Raw genomic sequence first — 23825 nt, forward strand, 5'->3', positions numbered from 1 at the left:
TTTACGTTCAAAATCAACTTTCTGTAGAACTTGAACAAGCAGCGAGTGTATTTTAGAATAAACATCCCCATACGACCCAAGTAATATGAAATTCGTAAATATTTCGTTTGCCATGAAGAAAACAAATATATATCGTGCATTTTAATGAACATATATAGTACACAATCAGATTGAAACATTGTATATTCGTATATTCATATATTCATCTGTTCATGTATGTGAACAGTCCAGCCCTCCTTTCGCCTGTGGGTCTGTATTTGATGGGTCACGTGAGGGGTACATTGACCTTGGCCTGTGGTCCCCGGGGTACAAGTACACGATTGCAGCGTGGGTCAGACCTGCAGCAGCGGACAGGACCAGGCGGGTATGTTGAACGGAGAACGGGGTCTTAGGGATGTTAAAATAGGTTCGCTTAGCTTCCTGGGCTGCGTTTTACAAAAGAACTTACGACAGAGTCGTAAATTTTTCAGTTTCATAGAATGATCTCTAACGTACAAAATGTATACAAAACAATTTGTATAAAAAAAAATTCCAGTTATTGTAAGTATGATTTATTAGTATCAAGTTAAAACAATTGGTAGCTTATTATTAATGAGATTTTATAAATTTGGTCGCAAGTCGTAAGTTCTATTGTATAACGCAGCCCTGGTTATAAATTTTGGTGGATTAGTTCTCGAGGCTTTATTTATTTATTTAATTCGCCGTCAAAGCAATACATGTACGTCGTCATTTACGATTTCCGATGTACATTTGAATTATGAGATCAACTCAACAACGAAATACACGAAAATTGGTATTCATCGAATAATGCTGACACCAGAGTATTTAAAGATCTCTATGAACTTGTTTTAATTTTTATATGAACGTGAATATAGCTAGTGAGAATATGCATGCAAACCACAGGTAGGTTCTAAAATATAAATCATGTACTAATTTTTCTTTATTCAGACCATTGTTGGGGGTGTGGGATACTGCCGGGATTTCGGGATCTACAATTTTGAGAACTTCTGGGTGTACTACAGAGGGAGGAACTGGACCTGTACCAAGGGGGTGGACACCACCCTAGCCATCAGGACGGGGCAGTGGTACCTGGTGGCCATCATCAATAACGGCACCCACGTGACTGGTTACGCTAACAACCACAGTGTCACCGTGGAGGTAAGGATATCTGGGGGAGGGCTGTTTTATATGTTCTCATTGTTTTATAACAGATGATTGCTAAATGAAATGAATAAAATTGATTGTGAAAAATGACGAGACAATGTTTGGTTGGAACTCCCCTATATTTGGCAAACTAAATAAATTATATAGTTAAAGTTCTCCACAAGGAATAAGTGCATACACATACATGTACCAATCGACGCATTTATTAGCAAATAAAAAAAAATGCCAGACAGCAGTATCTGCAAAGATCAAGGAACAGAAATTGAGAGACATCAAGTATATCTTACAAAAGTTTTTTTTGCGAGTACCCTCTGAAATACAAGATGATTCGTGTTTCTTTTCTATGTAGGCCACTCCCTATTTCTTGCCGACTACAGCGAGTTTCTGGATCGGGGGAGAGGAGTGTTGTCCCACAGGGCGGTTCAAGGGCATGATCAAGGTCAATTATTAATCAACTGATTGGTTAATCGACTATATCAAAGACAAAAGATTCGGACATTGCTGCACATAAAAACTTGTCCTTTTTTATTCCGATAATACAAGCGAGTTTAGAGTATGCAGTTAAATTTTTTTTCAGTCTGTGAAAATATGGAACCGAGCTTTGTCGTACCAGGAGATCAATAGAAGTATGAGCACTACTGGGAGCGAGTTCTCTACCGTAAGATATGAGTTATCTACCGTAAGATATAAGTTATCTACCGTAAGATAAGAGTTACCTATCATAAGATATGAGTTATCTACCATAAGATATGAGTTCTCTCCCGTAAGAATAAATGCATTGAATAAAAACAAAAGGTAAAACCATAAATAAAACAGTACACAATATTGTTTGAACAAAATGTCATCCCTCCTTGTATCCTCTATCTAGGTTGAGGCGCTGACGGGGGGACTTGTGGGCCACTATGAACTCGGGGAGGACATCAAACCTCACTGTATAGGGACTGACCACGGGGGACAGGACTGGAGCCCCCGGCACCAATCATCCATCTCTGGTAAACATCGCGCATCTGTTTATCTACAAACATTTATCCCTGCTTTTCTCTGAGTGTTTGGATGTAAAAAAAAACAGAAAAGTTTGATTATTTTTACATTATGCAATAGAAGATTAAGAAATATGAAAACAATTTTACCAAAAAAAAATGCAACAGTTCATGTTCAGATTTTTCAAAAGACACACCATGAGCATAGGTTTTATATGATGAATGAGTATTTGAAACATTATTCATATTAAATAAAAATCTCTTTCTACAGCAAAAACTTTTTTCTCGTTTAGGAACTCATTGCAATATTCTGCTGTTTCACATACCGAGGGACACCATTGTGTCTGTAACGCCATACAACAGGACCACAAACACGGGGGGAGTCCTGGTCATCGACGCCCGCAACATCAGGATAGAGGGGACACTGACGGGAAATGAGGCGGGCTACCCCGGGGGTCAGCCCAACAGCCGGGGGGGACAGCAGGGCGACTCCATCAATGGTCGGTTACAGATCATACCAGCAACTATTCGTCCCTCCCTCTTTGTAAATTGATTAGAATTTCAATTTGTTTTACCAAGTTCACATGACAAGAGGCCAACAGGCCTTAACGGTCACCTGAGGACCTTAACCTACACACAGACCTGTTATGGAATCTCAAATATGCCTTTAATTGAGCTTCATTCTGGGGTTAAAATAATCTAAATCATGATGATGATCACCCCCTCTCCCCGCTCCAACATTAAAATCTTGCAACAAGGACCATGAAATCTATAATGTCGCTAAACAACTTTAACCCCGGATATTGAAAAGTCGCAAGACTCAAACGATAGGAAATGATTTTCCCATAATTATTTCACTGTCAAAATAGCTTTAACGTTTACGTAATCATGTTTTTATAATTAAACTAAAGATGGTAAGTATACATGCTTTACCACCCCTCCTCCCCAATCCTCACGTGTTAGACATAATTCTTACACTTGAGCATTCAAATAAAGAACAAGAGTCAGAAGATTCTTCGATTATTTATACCCTTGCTTAAAAGGCCAAAAACTGTAAACGTCTGGTAAAAATGGTCAGTCTTTTATGAAATTCCGTTTCATATTTAATGCACACAACATGCATACAGTTTATTGCTGCAATCGTATAATGCATAGGGAATTAACGTTTTCATGATGAAGTTAAAAATGTAAAATTGTTAACGGACAACACATGACCAACAGCAAATGGTTACCCAAGACTCAGGTGACCTGAAACAATACACGTGCACTAAATAGCCAGATTTGCCCCCCCCCCCAATAAAAAGCCTCAAACCCTGCCTCATTTGTAGTGAATTTCACAATTTATGAAGAAGACAATATTCAAAATAAAAGGAAAAAAAAATAAAAACTACATTTAAAACATTTACAAGTGTAGGTTTACTTGACAACTGTTAAACAAGAAAAGTTATGCGTACTTGTATGCAAGAGGTGAATTTAAAAATATAGCATTGTTAACGGACGATGCACGACGACGGGCGAAGACCAGTAGCAATAGATCACCTGAGCTACTAAGGGGACCTCATAGATTTATATCCCGTGAATATTTTTAATTCGATTTATTTAATTACAATTTGATTGATGTGCACGAAACTTTATCGTTTTCATAAATGTCGTTTAATCATTTTATCTGAAAGTATGTTTTTATGTGGAATTGAATTGAAATAAATGCATGTACATGTACATAATTTATACTATATTGGATAATAAAGTTATCTAATTTGTTTGAAGGTAAGGGGGTGATCAGTACTAAGCGCAACAGAGGCGGAGGAGGGGGAGGACTTGACGGAGGTCAGATGGATAGTGGCAAAGGTCAGCCTGGAGGAGGGGCGGGGTTCGGCACCACGGGGTAAGAAACAAGGGACGGACGCTTGTGTAGGAAAGAGAGTGCAATCTCAGAGGGTCTTTGTTCAAACAGCAGCATGACACAAAAAATACTGGCAATTTTGTTTTCACCAGTTTTTTGTTTGTTTATTATTTTTTTCATTAGATCGATGATCGGCGTGTATAGGAACTGGAGCGTAGCTGGAGAATATGGACAGGTCTACGGGGACGGGACCATGAGCAAACTGTTGATGGGGTCCGGCGGGGGGAGCGGGGGACGTGCCAAAGACACGTCTAACAACCCCCCAGGTAAGAAGTAATTGTATATCCATGATACCATTGATGATAAGGAAACACATTGTTTAATTCTGATATGCAAAACACGTAATATACATGTATCTTATCTTTTTCTAAACAATTAGAACAAAAACGGCGGCCATACTTATTAGACCCTTTTTTCTAAATAGTTCTTTCTTCACGTTTAGTCCTAATATTGTATGCTTTTGTGATGTTTAGAAAATATGTTTTTAAAAATTTGAATTGTATTTACATCAAATAAATGACTATTCTCTGACGTATTTGCTGTATTTTCCGATAATATGATGAACGTGTTAAATGATGCTGACGTACGAAATGTAAAATTACAGTTATAATACTTTATAAAATATCACAGAAAGTTATTGTTTATTAAGTTTGTTAAAATATTGTAATATCGATCAATTCATACGACCAATGATACATGTATATCTTTAAACTTTGTCATACTCTGTAGTTTTAGTTTTTAAAGTTCATTGTGTTTATTAAATGATCGAAGTCATGCTGAAATAGTGTGTGTTACCGAGTGCATTTATGTTTCATCAGTAGTTTATTTAATTAAGTTGAACACATCCATACCAAGCAAGTTTACAATTTTCTTTCTTTTGATAGGTGGGGCAGGTGGAAACGGAGGCGGGGCCATTCGTTTGCAGGCGGAAATGAACGTCATCATTTCCGGCAAAGTCGCAGTGAATGGTGGTAATGGAGGAAACACCGTGCGGTAATTTGTTTAGGTTCATCCAATGAAAAATCAGGCTTCCCCGTCACCAATATTTTCAAATCACTCAACTCAGTCCTTAACTCAAGGAAAATAAATTTGAGGCTGAGTAATGACTTAAGGATTGTTGGTGATGGTAGGGTCTGATATAGATTAACGAAATCAAAAGCTAAACTCTGATATAGATTAACGAAATCAATAGCTTAACCTGATATAGATTAACGTAATCAATAGCTTAACCCTGATATAGATTAACGAAATCAATAGCTTAACCCTGATATAGATTAAAGAAATCAATAGCTTAACCTGATATAGATTAACGAAATCAATAGCTTAACATTACTTTGCTTCGCATTAAGACAGTATTTTGGTATCGGTACCACTTTGGGTCAGAAAGGGACCACAATACGGGCTCAAGTCTACACAGAATTCAAAAAATGGAGAAAAGATAAATGACCCCCCTCCCCATAATTACATGTTTATGAAAAAGAAGGGATATATCATCGCTGCTGTGCGTGTTTGTGTATGTTTGTGTGTGTGTGTCCATTTCAGCCTTTTTAGCGAGATTCAAAGAAAACCCTCGCATGCATGTTTATCAAACTCCGTGCGCTTCATAAGCATTTTTAAAGGACAAACCCCATTTTTTTCAAGGAATTCTTTTATATATTTTTTAAGTATCGATAAAATTACAACACCTTTTATTTTTATCGAAATTTTATGAACGACTTCCGGTTCGTGAAAGTAAACATTTCAAATCAACAACTTGATATTTTGTTGGATGTAAGCCCTGTAAAGGGAAAAAGCAAACGTTTTTTGAGAAATTGGGAGTTGGAAGGATCGATGTCCAAAGTGAAAAACTGAAGCAAGCAGGGAATTAATTAAGTTCATCCTAATTTAATCAAAACAAGCAGCTGTCTGAGCCGAATGTCGGGCTATATATATTTAAGGTGGAATAACACATCATCACAAAATGGCTGACCGCTGATCGAAACGACATTTCGTTTTACTAAAAGGATTTCATGGACTAAAACATGAAAATTACTCCATATAGCCGAGTGGATATAGTGTCAGACCTGTGATCCGTACATCCCGAGTTCGAATCCCGCAGGGGCTGTTGTTGTTACTGGAATAATTATGTTAGATATTAATTTTTTATCCCAAAACTGCAAATTTTTCGCTTATTTGACATTTTCTTTATCATTATATCTTTCATTATCAAAAAATGTCCTGTTAATTTGAGTGACTTTTTCCAGGTGTGTTATTCCACCTTAACGAATTACTTAGAGAAGAACAGGTTCATAATTCAGAAGAGACTTTGACGAATATCGTAAACATGATTAACCGGGAATTCATTTCATGTAAACCGCCGAAGATACGTTACTCTTTTTAAAATATTGGGGTTAAAATTACGACATGTAAACTCGAGTTTTCTAATTTAGCAAACTATAAATCGCCATATCTTAGCTACGTTTCATTTTCAATATGAAAAACCAATTGTCTAAATGCGTTATGTATGTCACTGGATAAAGAGAATTTATAAAACTATATTTCTAAAATTCAACACGTTTGTGGTGTGTTTTCGCAAGTATTGGGGGAAATTGTACAACCACGTAAATGCACCCATCCCCCACGGATACACCTAGAGCGTGCATGGGGAGAGGGATAAACGAAATATTTTAATTAAAGTGGTTTATAACAAGTTAAATATTTGGTCTCTTCAGTTACTGGTACATACTTATTCCTAAAAAATGCATTTCCCCGCACAATATTTTCATTTTGCGAAGGGATGCTCCGTTTTGCAGTGTCCTTGTTGAATTATAAATTCACGTTAGAAGAGAGTTCATATATATTTAAAAGTGTGCTTTTTATTTAAATGACATACATTTGTTAATAATGAGTGACGTTGTATTGCCGACACTTCTGTAGATTAACTATTATATGTACTTTTGAGTTCAGACTGAAAAATAAAATGCAAAAAAGCCTGAAATCAATTAAAAAAATTAAATACTTGTATAACAACAAATGGCATGACATGACATTGTCTAGAAACTTATCCATTTTGCTTCTTTAGGTGTGTAAGTAAGTGCCGCTCTTCCTGTCATGCACTAAATACAAGTTGTCAGGATAAAAACGTCACAGAGGAATGCTGGAGCCAATCAGGAGCCGGCGGTGGAGGGAGTGGGGGCAGCATTCACATCATTGGGAAGGTGGTGAAGCTAGGTCAGTGTCACTAAAGTCCAGGGGTGCCATTCATACAGTACTGGTTTGTTGCTATATATCAGGATTACAATCATATAACGAAAAGTAAACCGTTCTCCAATAAACCTGGTTGTACTAAAAATTGCAATAACCAATGATATTTTGGAGGTATGATTCTTCTATTTGTGTTTAATTGAATAGTAAATCTATTGTAAGTGAGTACTGATGTCCAATTGTCATTTCGACCTTCCGTTCTTCCCTTTCAAAGTCCTACAACCCCGATAAAATGTTGTAGTAACATCATGCTTTTGCAAGATACAGATAGAATGTCTGTATGAGAGGCACCATTGATGTCACTTAGTAAAGATGCTCTGTGATTTGATCTGACTGTATCAATGCCAGGCCATGAATGATTTTACAGGTCAGTTGTCTGTGACAGCACAGGGAGGAGACGGGGGGATCGGAGTTAAAAAATACTGTGGTGGCTTTGGAGGCCTGGGTCGCGTTCGGGTGGAGGCTGAAATCTTACACGGAACCCCAACATCGGAACAAGCTGCAGTCACAACTGTGCTTAAAGAGAGGACGTTCATCGTATGATACAGACTTTTTCTTTTTGTTAATTTATTTTTAATCACGGTAGATCATGAAGTAATATTTAGATTTTTCAGTGTCTTTGCTTGTGATAACACTACATATCCATTTTGTACTAAACAGTCCAATAAATTCGAATGACGTATAATGGGACACAAGCGGGGGTTGCTTATTTATATATTCTTATATTTAATCGGAAAATTGCTAAAAATTATATAAATATAAGTAATAAGGAATCTTTCTTTAAATATTTATGGTGATACGGTAATTTTGGTCGCGGCATGATCAAATCAATCATAAAGACCTTCGGGCTTTATTGGATTCGACCCCGCCCTGACCAAAATTATCAGTTCATAATACTTAAAGAATGATTCCTTATTCCTTGATTATATCCATGTTCTACATAAGGATCACAGTCTACCGGGGAGAAGTAAAATCAATGTGAAGAGCACTCGGTTTGGAGATGAGGTTTACCGTGGTTGTTTTGAGGATACGCCAGCTGATCAGCTGTTTTCTTTTAAAATGTCTACGGAAGTGTACAACTTACAACACATGACACCTGAATGGTGCATCAGATTGTGCAGGTTAAATGATTGCATCATTTCTAAAATTCAACTGAAAAATACAATTATTCTTTTGTTATTCTATTTTCTCTATTGTTTAGCCTTGTTCGTTCTGCATTGGTTTAAGATTTTGAATATATTTTTCACTATTTTCAAAAAAAACACAAAACTGATCAAGTTGTAAAATCAGCAAGGGCAGATTATAATTGTGAAACTTAGGGGCAATAAATATAAGGTAAAAACTGAAAAATTCAATGCAATATTTAAGTGAAGAGCAATATTTCCTTTGCCAAATATGGTTAAGGGTTATGAAGTGACAAACTAAGTACATGAATATAGCTATGATGAACGAGAGCAACTCTACCGTCTGGCTACCGAGTGGCTACGTCTGATTCAGGTTTCTAAAGTACGGAAAAGGGGGCTCTAGTTGCCATGTAGGGACAAAAGTAATTCATTAAAATAATTCTTCTCTATAATTTGATTTTTTGTTTTAATGGACAAATTGTTGTACATATAAAATGACCAGCGAAAATTGACGATGTTTTTTTTTTACCTTTGCCAGAAGTGAAGGGCATCGATTTTCAGGAACAAAACCACCAAATCTGTGTTTCTGTGACAACCACCTCGATATGAGCAAGAAGAAGGATGACGCGTAAGTGATCGATTTTTCTAGAGGGACGTGTTTTACATGACCTGTTTAAGAAATTTTGTTGAAAGAAGTGAACAAATGAAGTCTTTACGTTATGAAAAGATACTTCATCCAATGTAACAGAAATGCCAATTACATTAACAAAAAATTTTCATTATCTCAATATCTGGTGTTAATGCAAAATTATCAAAATCGTGATTTCTGGGACAGTGATTAGGCCCCACCATGGGTGTAAATTTCAACATAGAAATACATACTGTGTACAGGGAAATATTTGCCCCGTTGTTGGTTCCTTTTGTCCTGGTTGTCAGCGGGCGAATTTGAGACTGTGCGAATCCCAATGTCTTAAATTATTTTGTCAACATTGTGTCTTGGCGAATTTAAGACGGAGCGAGACTATTTGGAAGTGTAGTACATTACTAAGAGGGAAAATTCAACCCTGCATACAACAGTGGAAACCTTAATAACATATCTGTTAAGAATATCTGTATACATTAATACTGTCAATAGAAAATCCAAGTTCTTTCTGATAAATTCACTATAACACATACTTAGCTGCATAGTTGGAAAATAAATTCCTACGGTGGTCAATGCTTGAAGATGTTTTCTCGCAGCGCCATGTGTAACCGAGCAGTAAGGAATTCCAAAAGACAGCCGTTTTGTTTAACAGATTTATTAAACATTTTAAAGCATTGACCTATAAACAAAAGAAAAATACATTAGACAAAATACAATTTTACATGTACATTCAATATGTTTTAGTTTCGATAATTCGTTGATAAAAGCAACCGTTACTTCAGTATTCATTTATAAGCGAAAACATGTTTTGTAATAATTTAATATTAGAACTTGCAAACAAGTTTCAGAAATTATTATGGCAAGTTTAATTGCAAAAGACGATAAAGTATAAATCTTGCAATTAAAATAACATGCCCTAATCACTATCATGGTAGTAAAGAAATATATAGCTAAATATAATATTAACCTACCACAAGATGCAGCTGATATACACTGGATTGTCCGACGTCGTTAAAATGAAATACTGCCCAATTTGACTTAGTTTGAACGATTACTTATACTAATAGAGAATCAAATTTATTGGATAATAATATGAACCAATTAAATTTAAAGAAACGTACGCGCGCAATAAAACTTCAGCAATCGCAACTTCTCGGGCCTTTCCGGCAGGCTCGGAAAAACACCTCGAATGTATTACCTAAGCGTCCAAATATATATATAATATTGTTATACTTTCATGTTAAATACTGAAATCTGATTGGTTAAGACGCAGTTAATAATATTTACTATTACCCTCAGCGTTAGCAACGCACTTGGCAACGGGTAACATTAAAAAATATTACATGCGCGAAAATTATGCGCGTACGGTTCTCTGTAAAATTCACGTTATTCCTATATAAAAGCAGTAAAATTTTCTTAAAAATTTTAAAAAAGACATTCAGTATAACAAAATAAATAGTGCCTGTTTGGGAGGATAACAGTTGAAATTGACACCCCTCGAAAACCATTGTCAACCTCCGCTTCGCGTCGGTTGACAATGGTTTTCTCGGGGTGTCAATTTCAACTGTTACCCTCCCAAACAGGCACTATTTATATAATATATATAAATACAACACATTTTACGATCTGTTGAGATGTAAGCTAGACTTCATTAAAGTAAATGATATACCCTAAAATACAACACACAAGCGACTTATAAGGCTGTCTAACCGATACTTATTTTAATGGGAAGCGACTCCATTTTGTATAAAATTCTAACGTCCGGTAATGTAAATACATTCGAGGTGTTTTTCCGAGCTTGCCGGAAAGGCCCGAGAAGCTGCGATTGAAAACTTTAGATGAATAATATTTAAGAATATGCTGCACAAAACGAAGATAGAAAATCCAAAAACGAATACATATGAAATAGATAATAATAAATCTGTTCTACCACATAAGGATGCGGGTATGAAGGTAGTGGGCATAGAAGAAACACGCATCAATTATGTCAGAAAAGCAAGAGCACGATTTCTACCTATAATTACCTTTTATTCTGCAGACAATGTAACAGTCCGTGCGCCGGTAACAGTATGATGACCTGTGGGGGTACAGACAGGATCCAAGTCTTTGGTCCTCCCCCTGGTACTCCTGCTATTGTTCACGCAGGCGTACAGCAAAAGTGTGAACCTTGGTGTATAACCGGTACACAATCGCCAGTAAGTATGTAACAAAATTAGATTGTATGTTAGTTTTATTGAATTCTTAAATAATAGTGTTAACAAATGTTCTCTGACTTTCTTTCCGTAACAAAATGCTGGAAACCATTTGTTATTTATTGAATATTCACATGTTTTATCCAATACTGGTGTCAGTTGAAGCTTTGTTATGAATATGATAATAAAATAAAACATGATATTTTAATTTACAGTATATTCAGATTCATGTCAAGGCTATAAATTACAGTTTTAATATTTGAAGGAGCTTAAGGGGGATGTCTAGTCCTCTCGTACATTTAAGAAACAAAGTATAAACATTTCTTAACTAGCTTGTTTCAGCCCAAAATTTACACAACATGTTGTCAAAAGATAAAAAACAAGAGGCCGATGGGGCCACATCGCTCACCTGAGCAACAATGGGCGTTCAAAAGATATTGTGCCATATGGTCCCTCGGTAGAATAACAAAAAATAAATATTGTAAAGTATTCGAATTTTACACCTATTTTTTCATAATCTTTGACATTGTACCTTCATGAAACCCTTTTTTTTACCAGAATAAGAAAATCCTACGCAAGATATAAAACTAAACATTTGGTAGGGGTACACTGTTAAGTTGATAACTTCCAATTCCCTATGTTTTCGTTCTGCCCCCCCCCCCCCCCCCCCCTCACACTTTGTAAAGCGATCAAAATATATGAGAGCATATAGGTACATTTTTTTCATCAGCTACTTACTAGTTATTGTATTTTTAAAAAAAAATTAATAGTTATTGTTTTTTATTCAAAAAATCATACAAGTATAGATGTGAAGAAGAAAAAATTGTACCTCAATGTGCTCAATTCCTCAAATTAAAAACATTGAAAAATTTAATTTGTCTTCTCCATTATAATTAAATGACTGTTATTTACCTCGCGTACAAACCAGGATAATTTTCCGCTGTGATATTTTCTTAGGAATAGCGATAATTACTTTATCCCCACAACAAAAATGTGTCAGAACTATGGAAACTGTTTTAAAGATGTCGTTTTTATTTACTCGTATCTGAAAAACTATCAAAATTGATGTAGAATTCACATTATTTTATTGTATAAAGAGGGGCCCCCAGAGAGTAGGTGTATACAGAATATCATTCTTTTATTTTGTTTGTACTATTAACATACTCTAATTCATATAGAATTTCTAATGTTCAACCAAAATTTCAGCGTCAATCGTAGAATTATAAGCAAGATACAGAGCTCACAGTTTGCCTAGGTTTGAGTCATATTTTGTTCACATGAGTTTATTACATTCAGCTTAAGATTTTTAACGTGGTATTTCCTATTCAGCATTTGAAATGGAAAAAAGAATGGCCTAAGATTTTCAATTCTTTTATTCACTCAAGACCAGTTCACTGGTATTTGAGGTTCTAAATCAGTTTACACAAATGTACACAAACACAGTCAAGGATCACATGTACAGTAGGAGTAATAATGAAAAATGGAAGAACAGACTTTGAAAATTTTCTTAATAAATATTGACAAATTTTTTACTTTTTTAATCTTTAGTTTTGGATCTTTGTACAAACATAGAATTGTGAGCAAATCTCTGTATCTTGCTTATAATTCGAAGCTTAACACTCAAATATGGTTAGTAAATAGAAATTGTAAACAATTAAACACAAGAAACATGCACTATAACAAATAAAGAACACAATTTATTTTTTCGAAATGAATCATATATATACATGTATATACCTACATATTTCCGTCAGCGATATCAAACTCTATTTAAACTGAATAAACTCGAGAAAATGCCGAGCATCTCAACAAAATCTATTGCATTAATAATTAAACCATTACGCAAAAGATAATGCCGAATTACCGATAGAATGAATTGTATTTCAGTACTTTTTTGATACATCAGATTTTGCTTAATTTGCGCAGGTAAACAGTTAACTGTTTGATATACCGATGTCTCTGTTTGATTTGATACGTAAACATCACGAAATACAGACGATAGTTCACAGGTTACAAAGCATAAATACGAAAATCAGAACAAGCTAACACCAACGTCATGTGTGAAAACTGTCAACGCATTGAAATATTTAGCCTCAATTTACTTCACAAAATCGGCACCAATACATTTTGCATGTTTCAAAAATTTCCCTTCATACGCGAACTGTTGCACAACAAGCAGATTCATCATAGTCAGATCGACCCTTTTTCGTATAATGTCATGGCTGCTTTAAACAAAGAACCTCGTTTTAGAAGTATGGAATACGAGTCTTGGTAAAATGGGTATGCAAACCCTGGCCGTGGCAAAATAAAAGCCGGGGCAAATCGGCAATCGTCAATTCCAAATACGCATTATTTTGCAGGAATATTTACAGCGAATACAATATACTAGTCCATCAAATATCCTGAAATTTTAATGAGATTGGCAGATTAATAACTGCGAATCTTTTGTTTTGCCCAGGCCAAGTCTTGCCTACCCATTTTACCGGATGCCGAACCCGAAGCTATTAAACTGATTGAAACACGCCTTTCCTTTATTATTATTTTTGTAATAACTCAGATTTGAAACAGAACTAGTCCTTAATTTTTGCAATTTATATTTTCCTTCCCATAAGGATAATTTTTGCTAAACTACGTTGAATTGGACTCAGTAGTTCTTGAGAAGAAGATTTTTAAAAATGCACCCTCCTTCTTTTTTTTTTTTTTACAGTTAAAAGGTTTTCTCCGCTTTAAAAACAGATCGGACTTTTATTTCTGCAATTTATTTTCGCCCTCCCATAAGGATGCTTTATGCCAAATTTGGTTGAAATTGGAATAGCCGTTTTAGAGAAGAAGTTCAAAATGTAAAAAGTTTACAGACGGACAGACAGACGGACGGACAGACGGACGACGGACAAAATGTGATCAGAATAGCTCACTTGATGGTGAGCTAAAAAGCAATAAATAGTCGTTTTGTATGCAAATTATGGAATAGAACAATGCCTTTTTAAACTTAAAACTGCGCAGTACAGACTTAAATTAAAGATTTAAAAACCTGAAAATATGAAAGAAGGCTATTTATGTTCATTCTACTACCACTTTTGAGAAAAAGGTCGAAGCTTGCCCATTTAAGTTGTAGCTTTGTCCAAAATAGGGTAAATAATTCTTAAAATGGATCTCGGAAACTTTCAGTTGCAGAGATATATATTTGTCTGCGTATCCTGATGTATTGAAAAATATATGTTTATGTTTTAAGACAAATACTTTTATGGGACCCCTACCCCACTTCTATAAAGAATTTACTTGATTTATACATATAAAAATGGTTAAAACCAACATGGGACTGGTATTGAGGTCTATCACATACAAAACGGATTATTTTAAATTGACATAATTTGTCTATGGAAATTTAACGGCAATGTACTTCCATAGACACAAGTGTTCTGTGTATAGGCTGGAGTTTTTTTGTTCTAACCGAGATGACTGAAAAAGCAGGGTACCCTATTTTGAAACAAAGCTGCAACATATATGTGCATCAACCATTTTCCCAACAAATGGTTGTAGAAAGGACACAAATTAACCCCTTTTGTATTTTAATTTTTTTTAAATCTCCAAGTTAGTATAACAGCTGCACAGTTCTACAGCTGTTCTAAGTGATTAAAACGGCCTTATTCTGCACTTGTATGCGCAACTTGCGTACAAAACAATATGTAAAACGTCATATTAATTACCTAGTTTCTTTTGTGGTCAGTTTTTTGTTACAAATAAGTTAGTTCAAGAAATGTTTACATTTTGGTCCATATGTGTACAAGATGGACGGACATGATCCTTAAGCTAAATGTACCTTTGCTAAAAATATATATATATAGCGCCTATGCAATACATCCATGGTGTGTTTTTTTAAATCTAAAAACAACTTGAACAAACTTTGCTCAACGCTGCGTTCAAATTTGTTTTTGAGGTTTAAATACAAAATCATACAATCAAAAAAGCAATATATATATAAGTGATGGACTGAACTTTATTTTCCATTGTTAGCAATCTTGGGGACAATGCGACAGTCGAGAAACAACAACGACTTCCTATAGAATCCATTGCCAATGTCCGTCAGGGTTCCACGGGCCCCAGTGTAACCAGGTTCCGTTTTCTGTTCATAATTATCTAGTTATAACTCTTACTGGTTTTTATGTTATCATTTCTTTTATTTTGTGCTTATGTTCTACTGCTATTTAAGTTTCTTTTTTGTAAATGAATTAAAATTCACATTTACTTAGCAGAATTTTGCAGTGATATTTTAAATATTTCCGAAGATCTTACCTGTCGCACCAAGCAACAATTAGATTTAAATCTCTCTATAGCATTGTACACCGGGTACCTACGGACCAGACTGCAAGTTCAACTGTCCTTGTAACATGACAACAACTGCCTTTTGTGATAAAGATACGGGGGCGTGCACCTGTTTGATGGGATACCAAGGGAGACAATGTCAGGATCCCTGTCCCCCGGGGAAGTATGGTGTAGGCTGCAAATGTAAGGATTTTTTATTTTTTAAATGTTTATGGGGGATATCGTAGATATAAATTTAATGAACATATAAGGAGTGAATGATTGACCAACCAGTCTTCTTAAAGAATCTTTACAATGAAATGTCAAATGGTGTTTAAGAAATTGACGAAATGCAGATCCTGACGATTCTGTTATAGTATTGCTATGTCATTTATGAATAACTATTTAAACATATCACTGGTATAATTGTGCTGTACATACCGTGTTTGTCACGAAAATATGTGCAGTCACATACACTATTTTGAGTGATAATCCAAATAAAGTCAGTATAATGTTAAATCAGAATTCCCTTTCAAAAAGATTCGAAGAACCGAAATAAATACTAGAACCTTTTAGTATCGCTGCTAATTTAAATATTGAATATTGTTTTGTGTTAAAATAATGTAGGAGAAAGTTTTCTAATTTTGAAGAACTTGTGTCCAACCCTATTGTTATCAAAAGCATGTAAAATGAATCAAATGTGTTCAAACCAAAAATTAGCAAATGTTCTACAAAATTTGTCTGTTTGATAATGATTGTATTATTGTGTTTGTAGACAAGATGTGTCTTGCTGATCTTTTTACCTGAAACTCTTCATGCAAATAAAATGTAGATTAAACATTTTACGTGAAATTTAGGTACAAGTGATTGCCTTTATTTTTATTTTTATTTTTTGCAGTGGACTGTGAATGTTCCAGTCACACAGAATGTGACAATAAAATAGGAGCCTGCTAGTAAGTGTAACAGTTTATACCGGTGTATTGAACACAAAGATGCTTGATTTAGCTTTGTAAGTTGATTGGTAAAGTCAATCCAATGGATTGCCGTTATATAAAAAATAAATGTCATTATATATTATGAAAGGAAGATTTAATTCCTATGGAATTCTACGAGATTTTCTATAATGCTTACTTAACCAAATGTAATGTGTCCTATAATTTCATTTCGTTTAATAGAAACTTCAGTCTTAATATATTACAGTTGCAAAAACGGGTTTACCGGACCAACGTGTGACAGACCCTGCCCCCAGGGATTCTTTGGTCGGAACTGTTCAGAGTCGTGCCGGTGCACAGAGCATGGAAGCTGTAACCCGGTGGATGGAGTCTGTCAATGTGACCCAGGCTGGACCGAAGGTCTCTCTCTCTCTCTCTCTCTCTCTCTCTCTCTCTCAACATTTTGTTTTTGCATTTATTACACATCATTCTCTCTTTTGCTCAATCATTTACACAATTTAGACATAAGTCTTTTAAAAGTGCAACAACAAAAATTGCATTAGTATTTTATCAATATCAATAATTTTTGTTCCTCATATAATGAATTGGTTTTCTTAATTCAGGAACACATATTGTATAAAATTACATTAATTTTCGACGTTACAATAGTCATTAAAAATAAGTATGTAAGTAAGTAAGTAAAAAAAGAATAACAAGTATCAAGCAATAATAATTGACACACATAAATGACATTTGTTTGAATTAGAGCTTTGTGGTGTACCCTGTGACCGCTACACCTTTGGAGTGGACTGTACCCTGTCATGTGACTGCAATAATTCACCATGTGATTCAGTTACGGGGGAGTGCAATTGTAAAGCCGGAAAAACGGGATCCAAATGTCAAGAGGTGACTATTCAAAAGGCAACTTTTTGGGGGTAAAAATTAAATTACAAATTAAATATTTACTTGTTCAGCCTCTTTGTCAGCATTAACACTACGAATTGAACAATTTATTAATGTACAATCCAATTCAAATGACGTATTATTGGGGCGCAAAGGACAGGGTTTGCACATTTTAATAAAATGAAAATATATTTGTAAATTTTTAAATCTTCAATTGTACAATTGCTGAAAATTATATATGGAGTCATTCTTTGAATATTATAAGGTGATAATTTCGATCGGGCGTGATGAAATCTATCATAAATTTCTTTGGGCTTTATTGGATTTTACCACGCCTTGACTATATGATCACCTCATTTTACTAAAAAAATGATTCCTTATTCCTAAATTAAAGGTAGATGTGATGTGTATGATCTTATTTTCTATGAATATGCGTGCAAATATGTGTTTTTGTGGGAAAAGTTTTTCGACTAAAATGACAATGATAAATAATTTCAATTGAATAGCTTTGAAATATGAAGAAAATAAATAATTTTTATATTGGTATCGTGATAGGGAAAATCTATATCAAAGTATATCACCCTGAATCGTGGCAACCAAAAACCTCGTATATAAGTACATATACTTCATGTTTTATAACTTTGGTTGTTCAAAGGACTGTCCGTACCAGAGATATGGTGAGGGGTGTCTCCAGTTCTGTGGCTGCCCACAGGGCTGTGACCCTGTCACGGGGGATTGTACATGTCCCCCGGGCTTCTTCGGGATACACTGTGAATTCCCGTGTACTAATGGAGCGTAAGTATTATTCAATATAGATTTATCATGGAAAGTATATAAACTATTTAGTTCATAATAAGCAAAAAAAAAAATAATTTTTTTTTGCAATTGAATAATATCGGAACAATATAATTTTTAATGTTCATGACCTTAAAATAAAAACCATATAGTCAATCATACATTTAATGCATAGTCTGCAAAAGTCATTCAGAAACTTAATACGCATCCTTTACATGAAAAATGTGTTTGTGGACTTGGACCACTCTTTGTTTAGATACGGGAAGAACTGCCAGTCTCGGTGTCAGTGTGTCATGAACCAGACAGCGTCATGTGGCAACAGGTATGGCTTCTGCACCTGTAAGGATGGGTTTGTTGGTTCACGGTGTGAACATCCCTGTCCCATTGGATTCTATGGCGCGAGCTGTAACAAGACCTGTCCATTGTGTCAACACAGCGCCCCATGTAACCCCGTGAGTTGTAAAAGTATAAAACAAGCATCTTTGCCAAAGTTCGAAGTAAATTCAAGGCGATGAATTATTATGAGCAAAACAACCTGTAAAGAGCTACCAGTGAAATATGTTTGTGTCTCATGTAGTAGAATGCTTTTTCCTTAAATGTGTATTAATGTTGCATGCTCGTACAATAAATATCGAGTTATTATTTTAATTAAAACTTACAGATTAAAAATGAATTTTTTTGTATTACATTAGAAATTATATGTTTTAACTGATGCAATTCTGCAACAGCAAAATACTGTCTTTTAACTCTTTGATGGGTTCAAATCGTAAATTGTAGACCAGCGGGAATTGTATTTGTCCTCCAGGATGGTCAGGGCAAAACTGTGAAGTCCCATGTCCCAGTGGTTTCTATGGCCCGAACTGTGGCCAGAGATGTCCTATATGTAACCCTGGAGTATGTGACCCGACCACTGGGCGATGTATATGTCAGGTAACAAAGCTACAAGTTTGTGATGATAGAAGAATTGTTAAACAGATTGCTTGAACTGTTTAATGGTTATAATAAATTGTTTATTATAGGATAAAACCAGTCCTTGTAAATGTCCCTCTGGTTACCATGGCGATTCCTGTCAGAACACGTGCCAGTGTGTGCACGGTTACTGCGGACTCAATGGGTCCTGTGTTTGTGACAAAGGATGGAAAGGGACTTTGTGCAATACTCCATGTCTCAACCCAGGTGCGTGCGGCTCGGTTAATCATTCAATTTTATATACTGATTCAGATTTTCTAAAGATGACAGCGTATATATTTTTGATGTAAAAAATAAGATTCGACTTCCAAAAGTCTTTCTAACAAAATGCAAAATTATCTGTCAAAAAATCGACATTTTTAAAAAATAGGGGGATAAAACCTTTGGTGAGGTAATATTCCAAAAACAGGAATTTTTCTGTTTTCTTTGGACAATGAGAAATTATTTTTATTAGGAATGATGGTAATCATCTACTTCTTTCAGACGCTTCTGGCTCACCTGGAGGTGATATAACGAGTAAATTTCGCACAAATATGAAACCTTTGTATAGGACGAATATTAAACCTATCTATGGCACAAATAATAAACCTATGTATAGCACAAAAATAAACAATTGATAAACCTATTTATAGCACAAATAATAAACCTTTGTACCAATGTTTTCATATCACAAATAATAAACATGTCCTTTGTTCAGAACAAATAAGGAATCCATTCAGAACAAATAATAGACTTTCTTTAAAGTGTCGCAAGTATAACACACTTATGTTTATCACGAATAATCAAAAATATTTAGCACAAAAAATTAAGCCACTTAAAGAACAAATTAAATATTCCAAAAATGAAACAGTTTTTTTTTCAAAGTTTTGGAAATTTATAAACGTTCGTAAAAAGGTTATTTTGGAAGTCTTTGTTATACTTAAAATTATATGCATAAAATTTGTTTTCAAGGAAGTCTTGCAGAAGTAATGGATATGTAACTATGTGAAAATAGGATTTTGTTAAGAAAAAACTTACATCTGGTGTTTGCCTAATTCATGCATATCTATTGTTTGTATCTGATTCAATATTAAAGTGGAATATAACATCGTAAAATTACAGTTAGATGCTTCCTTTTAAATTAAAACTTGTTTTGAATTTTGGTACAAGGCAAAACACGTCTTTAAAATCCAAAGAGAGGTTACTAGTCATTTTTAAAAAAAAATGTACCTAACATGCATCGGGAATTGTGAAAAGTTGTTTATTAACGCTGGATGAAACCTAAAATTACCGCCGATATTCCGAATATAGAAAAAAGCAAGCTTTAATCATGTTTTATAGTGAAGCTGAATATTTTGTTTCATATAACAGACAATTATGATTAGAATGATATTTTTAGGATTATCAACTACGATTTAGATATAGTTTATCTTATTGATGCATGAAGACACTTATCTGAATCAATAAATCGAATATAATTGCAAGGATGACTGCACTTAGTCTTAGCGCCGGGTTTTAGGTCTTTTTTGGTCGCTTATGTTGCGTTTATTTCTAAACCAAAATCACTTTTGTTTATTTTATTTAAGAGTCTTTTCAATTTCAAACATGAATTAAGATTTAAGACTACGATACAATAAATTCATATGCACGAGAGGTGGAGCTGACATTATCAGAATGGTACTAAAATTAGACTAGCATGAATAACAATTATGCTAGGTATAAAAAATATGTGATCACTCTTTCACCTTAGCCCTTTCCATTCTATATCGTACAAGTATACTATTTACTATAGTTTTAACAATAAGACCATACCCATGTAAGTACAAAAAACTTTGGATCAATATTTGACAACTTAACGTGTTGAAAAACATTGTCCTAATTAGCACATAACATGGTACCTTACAGTCACTTGATAGAATTTTGTATTCACAAAGTTACCTCAGGTGAGAATTCACGTGGTGATTCATAATATTCAACATGTATTAACCCTTGGTTACAACAGAGAGAGCGAGAGTAAGAACACTTTTGAAGATTTACTATTAAACAGAACTTAGCCTGAAGGATATCTGACATTTTTGAAAAATTATTTCTAGTATGAAAACATGTAGGTAAATTTCTTTCAAAAACTGCCCTCAAATGAATATACTTATAACAGCTGAATAAAAATGAAATTCATCTTCATTTGATCCAGTGTTACAATAGTAACACAGTCTTCCATGCTTTGGAATAGATAAGTGTCTACCTTTTTCTATGGCACGATTATGGGAATTTAATTTTGAACTACTGAAATCTAACCTCTCTACCTTCCTTTTAAATACATCAACAGTAGAACAACGTGGAAAATTACCAAAAAACAACTTGATAAAAGAACTATATATGATAAGAGTTAAATTTGGCCCCCATAATTCGCCATTTTTTAAGTGTTTCGGGTACAATAAAATGTTAACTAATTTTTTAGAGGAGTTGATATAACATATATTTTTCATCTATTTATTTGATTTATTTGCACTCACTGGCAGTATATGACGTCAAAAGTGACGCCATTTCTATAATTCAATCAAAATCAGCCAAAAATTGACATTTTTCTTATCTATTTACGATTTGGAAATATAGAGCGCATGCTTGAACAAGGAAAATTTTTTTTGTCACTTATTAGTCTTGGCTAGATACATCTCTAATTAAAGTATTTTATTTGTTCAAGAATGTGCTCTATGTTTTCGGAAGGAAAAACTGCTTGAAAACAAGCTGTTTTACGTTAAAAATGCAAAAATGGCGGGAAAAAGTTGTCTTTACATTGTCATATTTCTAAATTGTGAGCACTTGAACCAAAATGAATATTATGTAAACACATCACATACATATTTGTACTAAGAAAACAAAGAATGATAGTAAAATGATGATGTTCATTTTAGGGGGCCATTTTAGGCCCTTATCATATATAGTCCTTTCCTGCAAATATAGCAGCAGAGTGAAACATTAAGGACAATTGAATCAGATATGAAATTTCATATTACAGCTGTATCAATTTTGAGAATTTTTATAAAATATAATTCTTTTAAAAGGACTATATTTGGTATGGTTACATTTCTGCCACAAATTTTAACCATTTTATAAATAGTGTCGTATAAAAATCAGACCTCCATAAATCATTGTACTGAGGATGTCTATCACATTAATCTTGATTTTAGTCATCATTACTCATTCGCTGTTTATCTATGACGTTTTTGCAAAAAAATCTAAATATTGTCATTTTTTCTTTATATTTTGCATTCAGAAGTATTGAGAGCAGGTCTGCTCAAATACGATTTTAAAGTTTGTTTTTCTTCCTAAAATTATACACATCTTACCCAAAAATGGTACCTGAGCAAGCCTTCGCTCGATGTTTCCCAGTTCAAAAGTCCTTTAAGCCTATATGTACATGTATATTCAAATTTCAATTCTGTTAAGTAATACAGACTTTGCTTTTGAATTATATTTGTTTTACTTGGTATTTACATAAATGTGGCAAATTAAGTTCAGCTGTGGTTTATCTTAATCAAGAGAGTAATTATTTATATCTCAACAAGTAACTTTACAAAAGCTGCTACTGTAATCAAGAAATGACACAGCTTTACTTTACATGGTAACAGCCCTATCCTGTACACCAGCATGTCCGAACTGTATTCATGGTCGATGTCATTTCAACGAGGATGTCTGTTTATGCGACGCTGGCTTCTATGGACGAAACTGTGACCAGAATTGTAAGGTAAAGAACAACGAATCAGAGCATTACTTTGTTGTAACTTATTGTTGATTACAATATGTTTCTATAAAACGTGTACTTTAGAATAAACTATCTACTTCATACATATCACTACAATAAACAATAGTTGTACATGTAGTATCGGCAAATCTGTTTGTATTATACGAGCAAATGTTCTGTATGCAGACACAGCATATATAATTACTTTCGCTTATAAACAACATAATGAGTTACCAGTAGTATTTCTGCAACTGGTTAAATTTGCTGTGTTATTCCTTTGTCTGCAGGCTTTGGAGTATGGACCAGATTGTATATACCAGTGTGACCAGTGTGTCCATAGCAACTCGTGTGACTCTATCACTGGCCAGTGTCACTGCTTGCCCGGGTACTCAGGGGATTTCTGCACGCAGCCATGTCCTAATGGTTTCTATGGCAATCAATGTCAACAGGTTTGCCGGTGAGATTCTGGGGTTTTGTACTCTCTGACAGAAATTTTCGCTTTGATGAATATTTCAAGACTGCATTTTAAGCTATTACTTCTTTAAAATTGTATAAAAAGTAACCAAAGGAAAGTTTTGTACGTAGATAAAACTAATCAAAGTACTGATAACACTGAAAAGCGCTAACCCAGCTTCTGTTTGTATATAAAAGATATATGTGTATAACATTTCAGTTTCTGTATACGCAATATATTTCCTCATGTGTTAGCCCCTGCAATGATGTATGTAAGCCCCGTACATTAAATTCACAGAAGCCCGTACTAGCCCGTGCAGCTCCTGGATCTGGTTTCCTAACCAGTTTAAATGATGTAAACTTATGCTCGTAGGGGCGGTTATTCGTTGCACCGGAAGTAAAAGTCTAACGACAATAAAGCACTGAGCTATGCTTACTGCTTAAAAATTACTAGTAATTTAACACTATCCAAAAACGAAATACATGTACCTAGAAATCAAT

At 34.5% G+C, this 23825-nt stretch overlaps 1 protein-coding gene across 3 annotated transcripts in view; it reads left to right on the forward strand.

Annotated features, from left to right (window-relative positions):
• LOC128184628 (uncharacterized) overlaps positions 1 to 23825 on the forward strand; it is a 52493-nt gene that overhangs the window by 13569 nt on the left and 15099 nt on the right. Inside the window, exons 14-39 of one of the 3 annotated variants that reach the window (XM_052854188.1) lie at positions 227 to 364; positions 949 to 1158; positions 1514 to 1603; positions 1742 to 1822; positions 2033 to 2156; positions 2438 to 2644; positions 3912 to 4029; positions 4171 to 4313; positions 4932 to 5040; positions 7109 to 7257; positions 7658 to 7827; positions 8236 to 8411; positions 8953 to 9042; positions 11096 to 11252; positions 15264 to 15362; positions 15584 to 15755; positions 16450 to 16504; positions 16752 to 16903; positions 17250 to 17389; positions 18042 to 18181; positions 18438 to 18633; positions 18959 to 19111; positions 19201 to 19357; positions 19634 to 19666; positions 22759 to 22874; positions 23159 to 23328. In XM_052854188.1, coding sequence (XP_052710148.1) covers positions 227 to 364; positions 949 to 1158; positions 1514 to 1603; positions 1742 to 1822; positions 2033 to 2156; positions 2438 to 2644; positions 3912 to 4029; positions 4171 to 4313; positions 4932 to 5040; positions 7109 to 7257; positions 7658 to 7827; positions 8236 to 8411; positions 8953 to 9042; positions 11096 to 11252; positions 15264 to 15362; positions 15584 to 15755; positions 16450 to 16504; positions 16752 to 16903; positions 17250 to 17389; positions 18042 to 18181; positions 18438 to 18633; positions 18959 to 19111; positions 19201 to 19357; positions 19634 to 19666; positions 22759 to 22874; positions 23159 to 23328 — 3545 coding nt within the window. The remainder of the gene's footprint in view (positions 1 to 226; positions 365 to 948; positions 1159 to 1513; positions 1604 to 1741; positions 1823 to 2032; positions 2157 to 2437; positions 2645 to 3911; positions 4030 to 4170; positions 4314 to 4931; positions 5041 to 7108; positions 7258 to 7657; positions 7828 to 8235; positions 8412 to 8952; positions 9043 to 11095; positions 11253 to 15263; positions 15363 to 15583; positions 15756 to 16449; positions 16505 to 16751; positions 16904 to 17249; positions 17390 to 18041; positions 18182 to 18437; positions 18634 to 18958; positions 19112 to 19200; positions 19358 to 19633; positions 19667 to 22758; positions 22875 to 23158; positions 23329 to 23825) is intronic. The other 2 variants (XM_052854196.1, XM_052854203.1) reach the window with 2 other exon arrangements.

Source organism: Crassostrea angulata, chromosome 1 (assembly GCF_025612915.1).
Source record: "Crassostrea angulata isolate pt1a10 chromosome 1, ASM2561291v2, whole genome shotgun sequence".
NCBI lineage: Eukaryota > Metazoa > Mollusca > Bivalvia > Ostreida > Ostreidae > Magallana > Magallana angulata.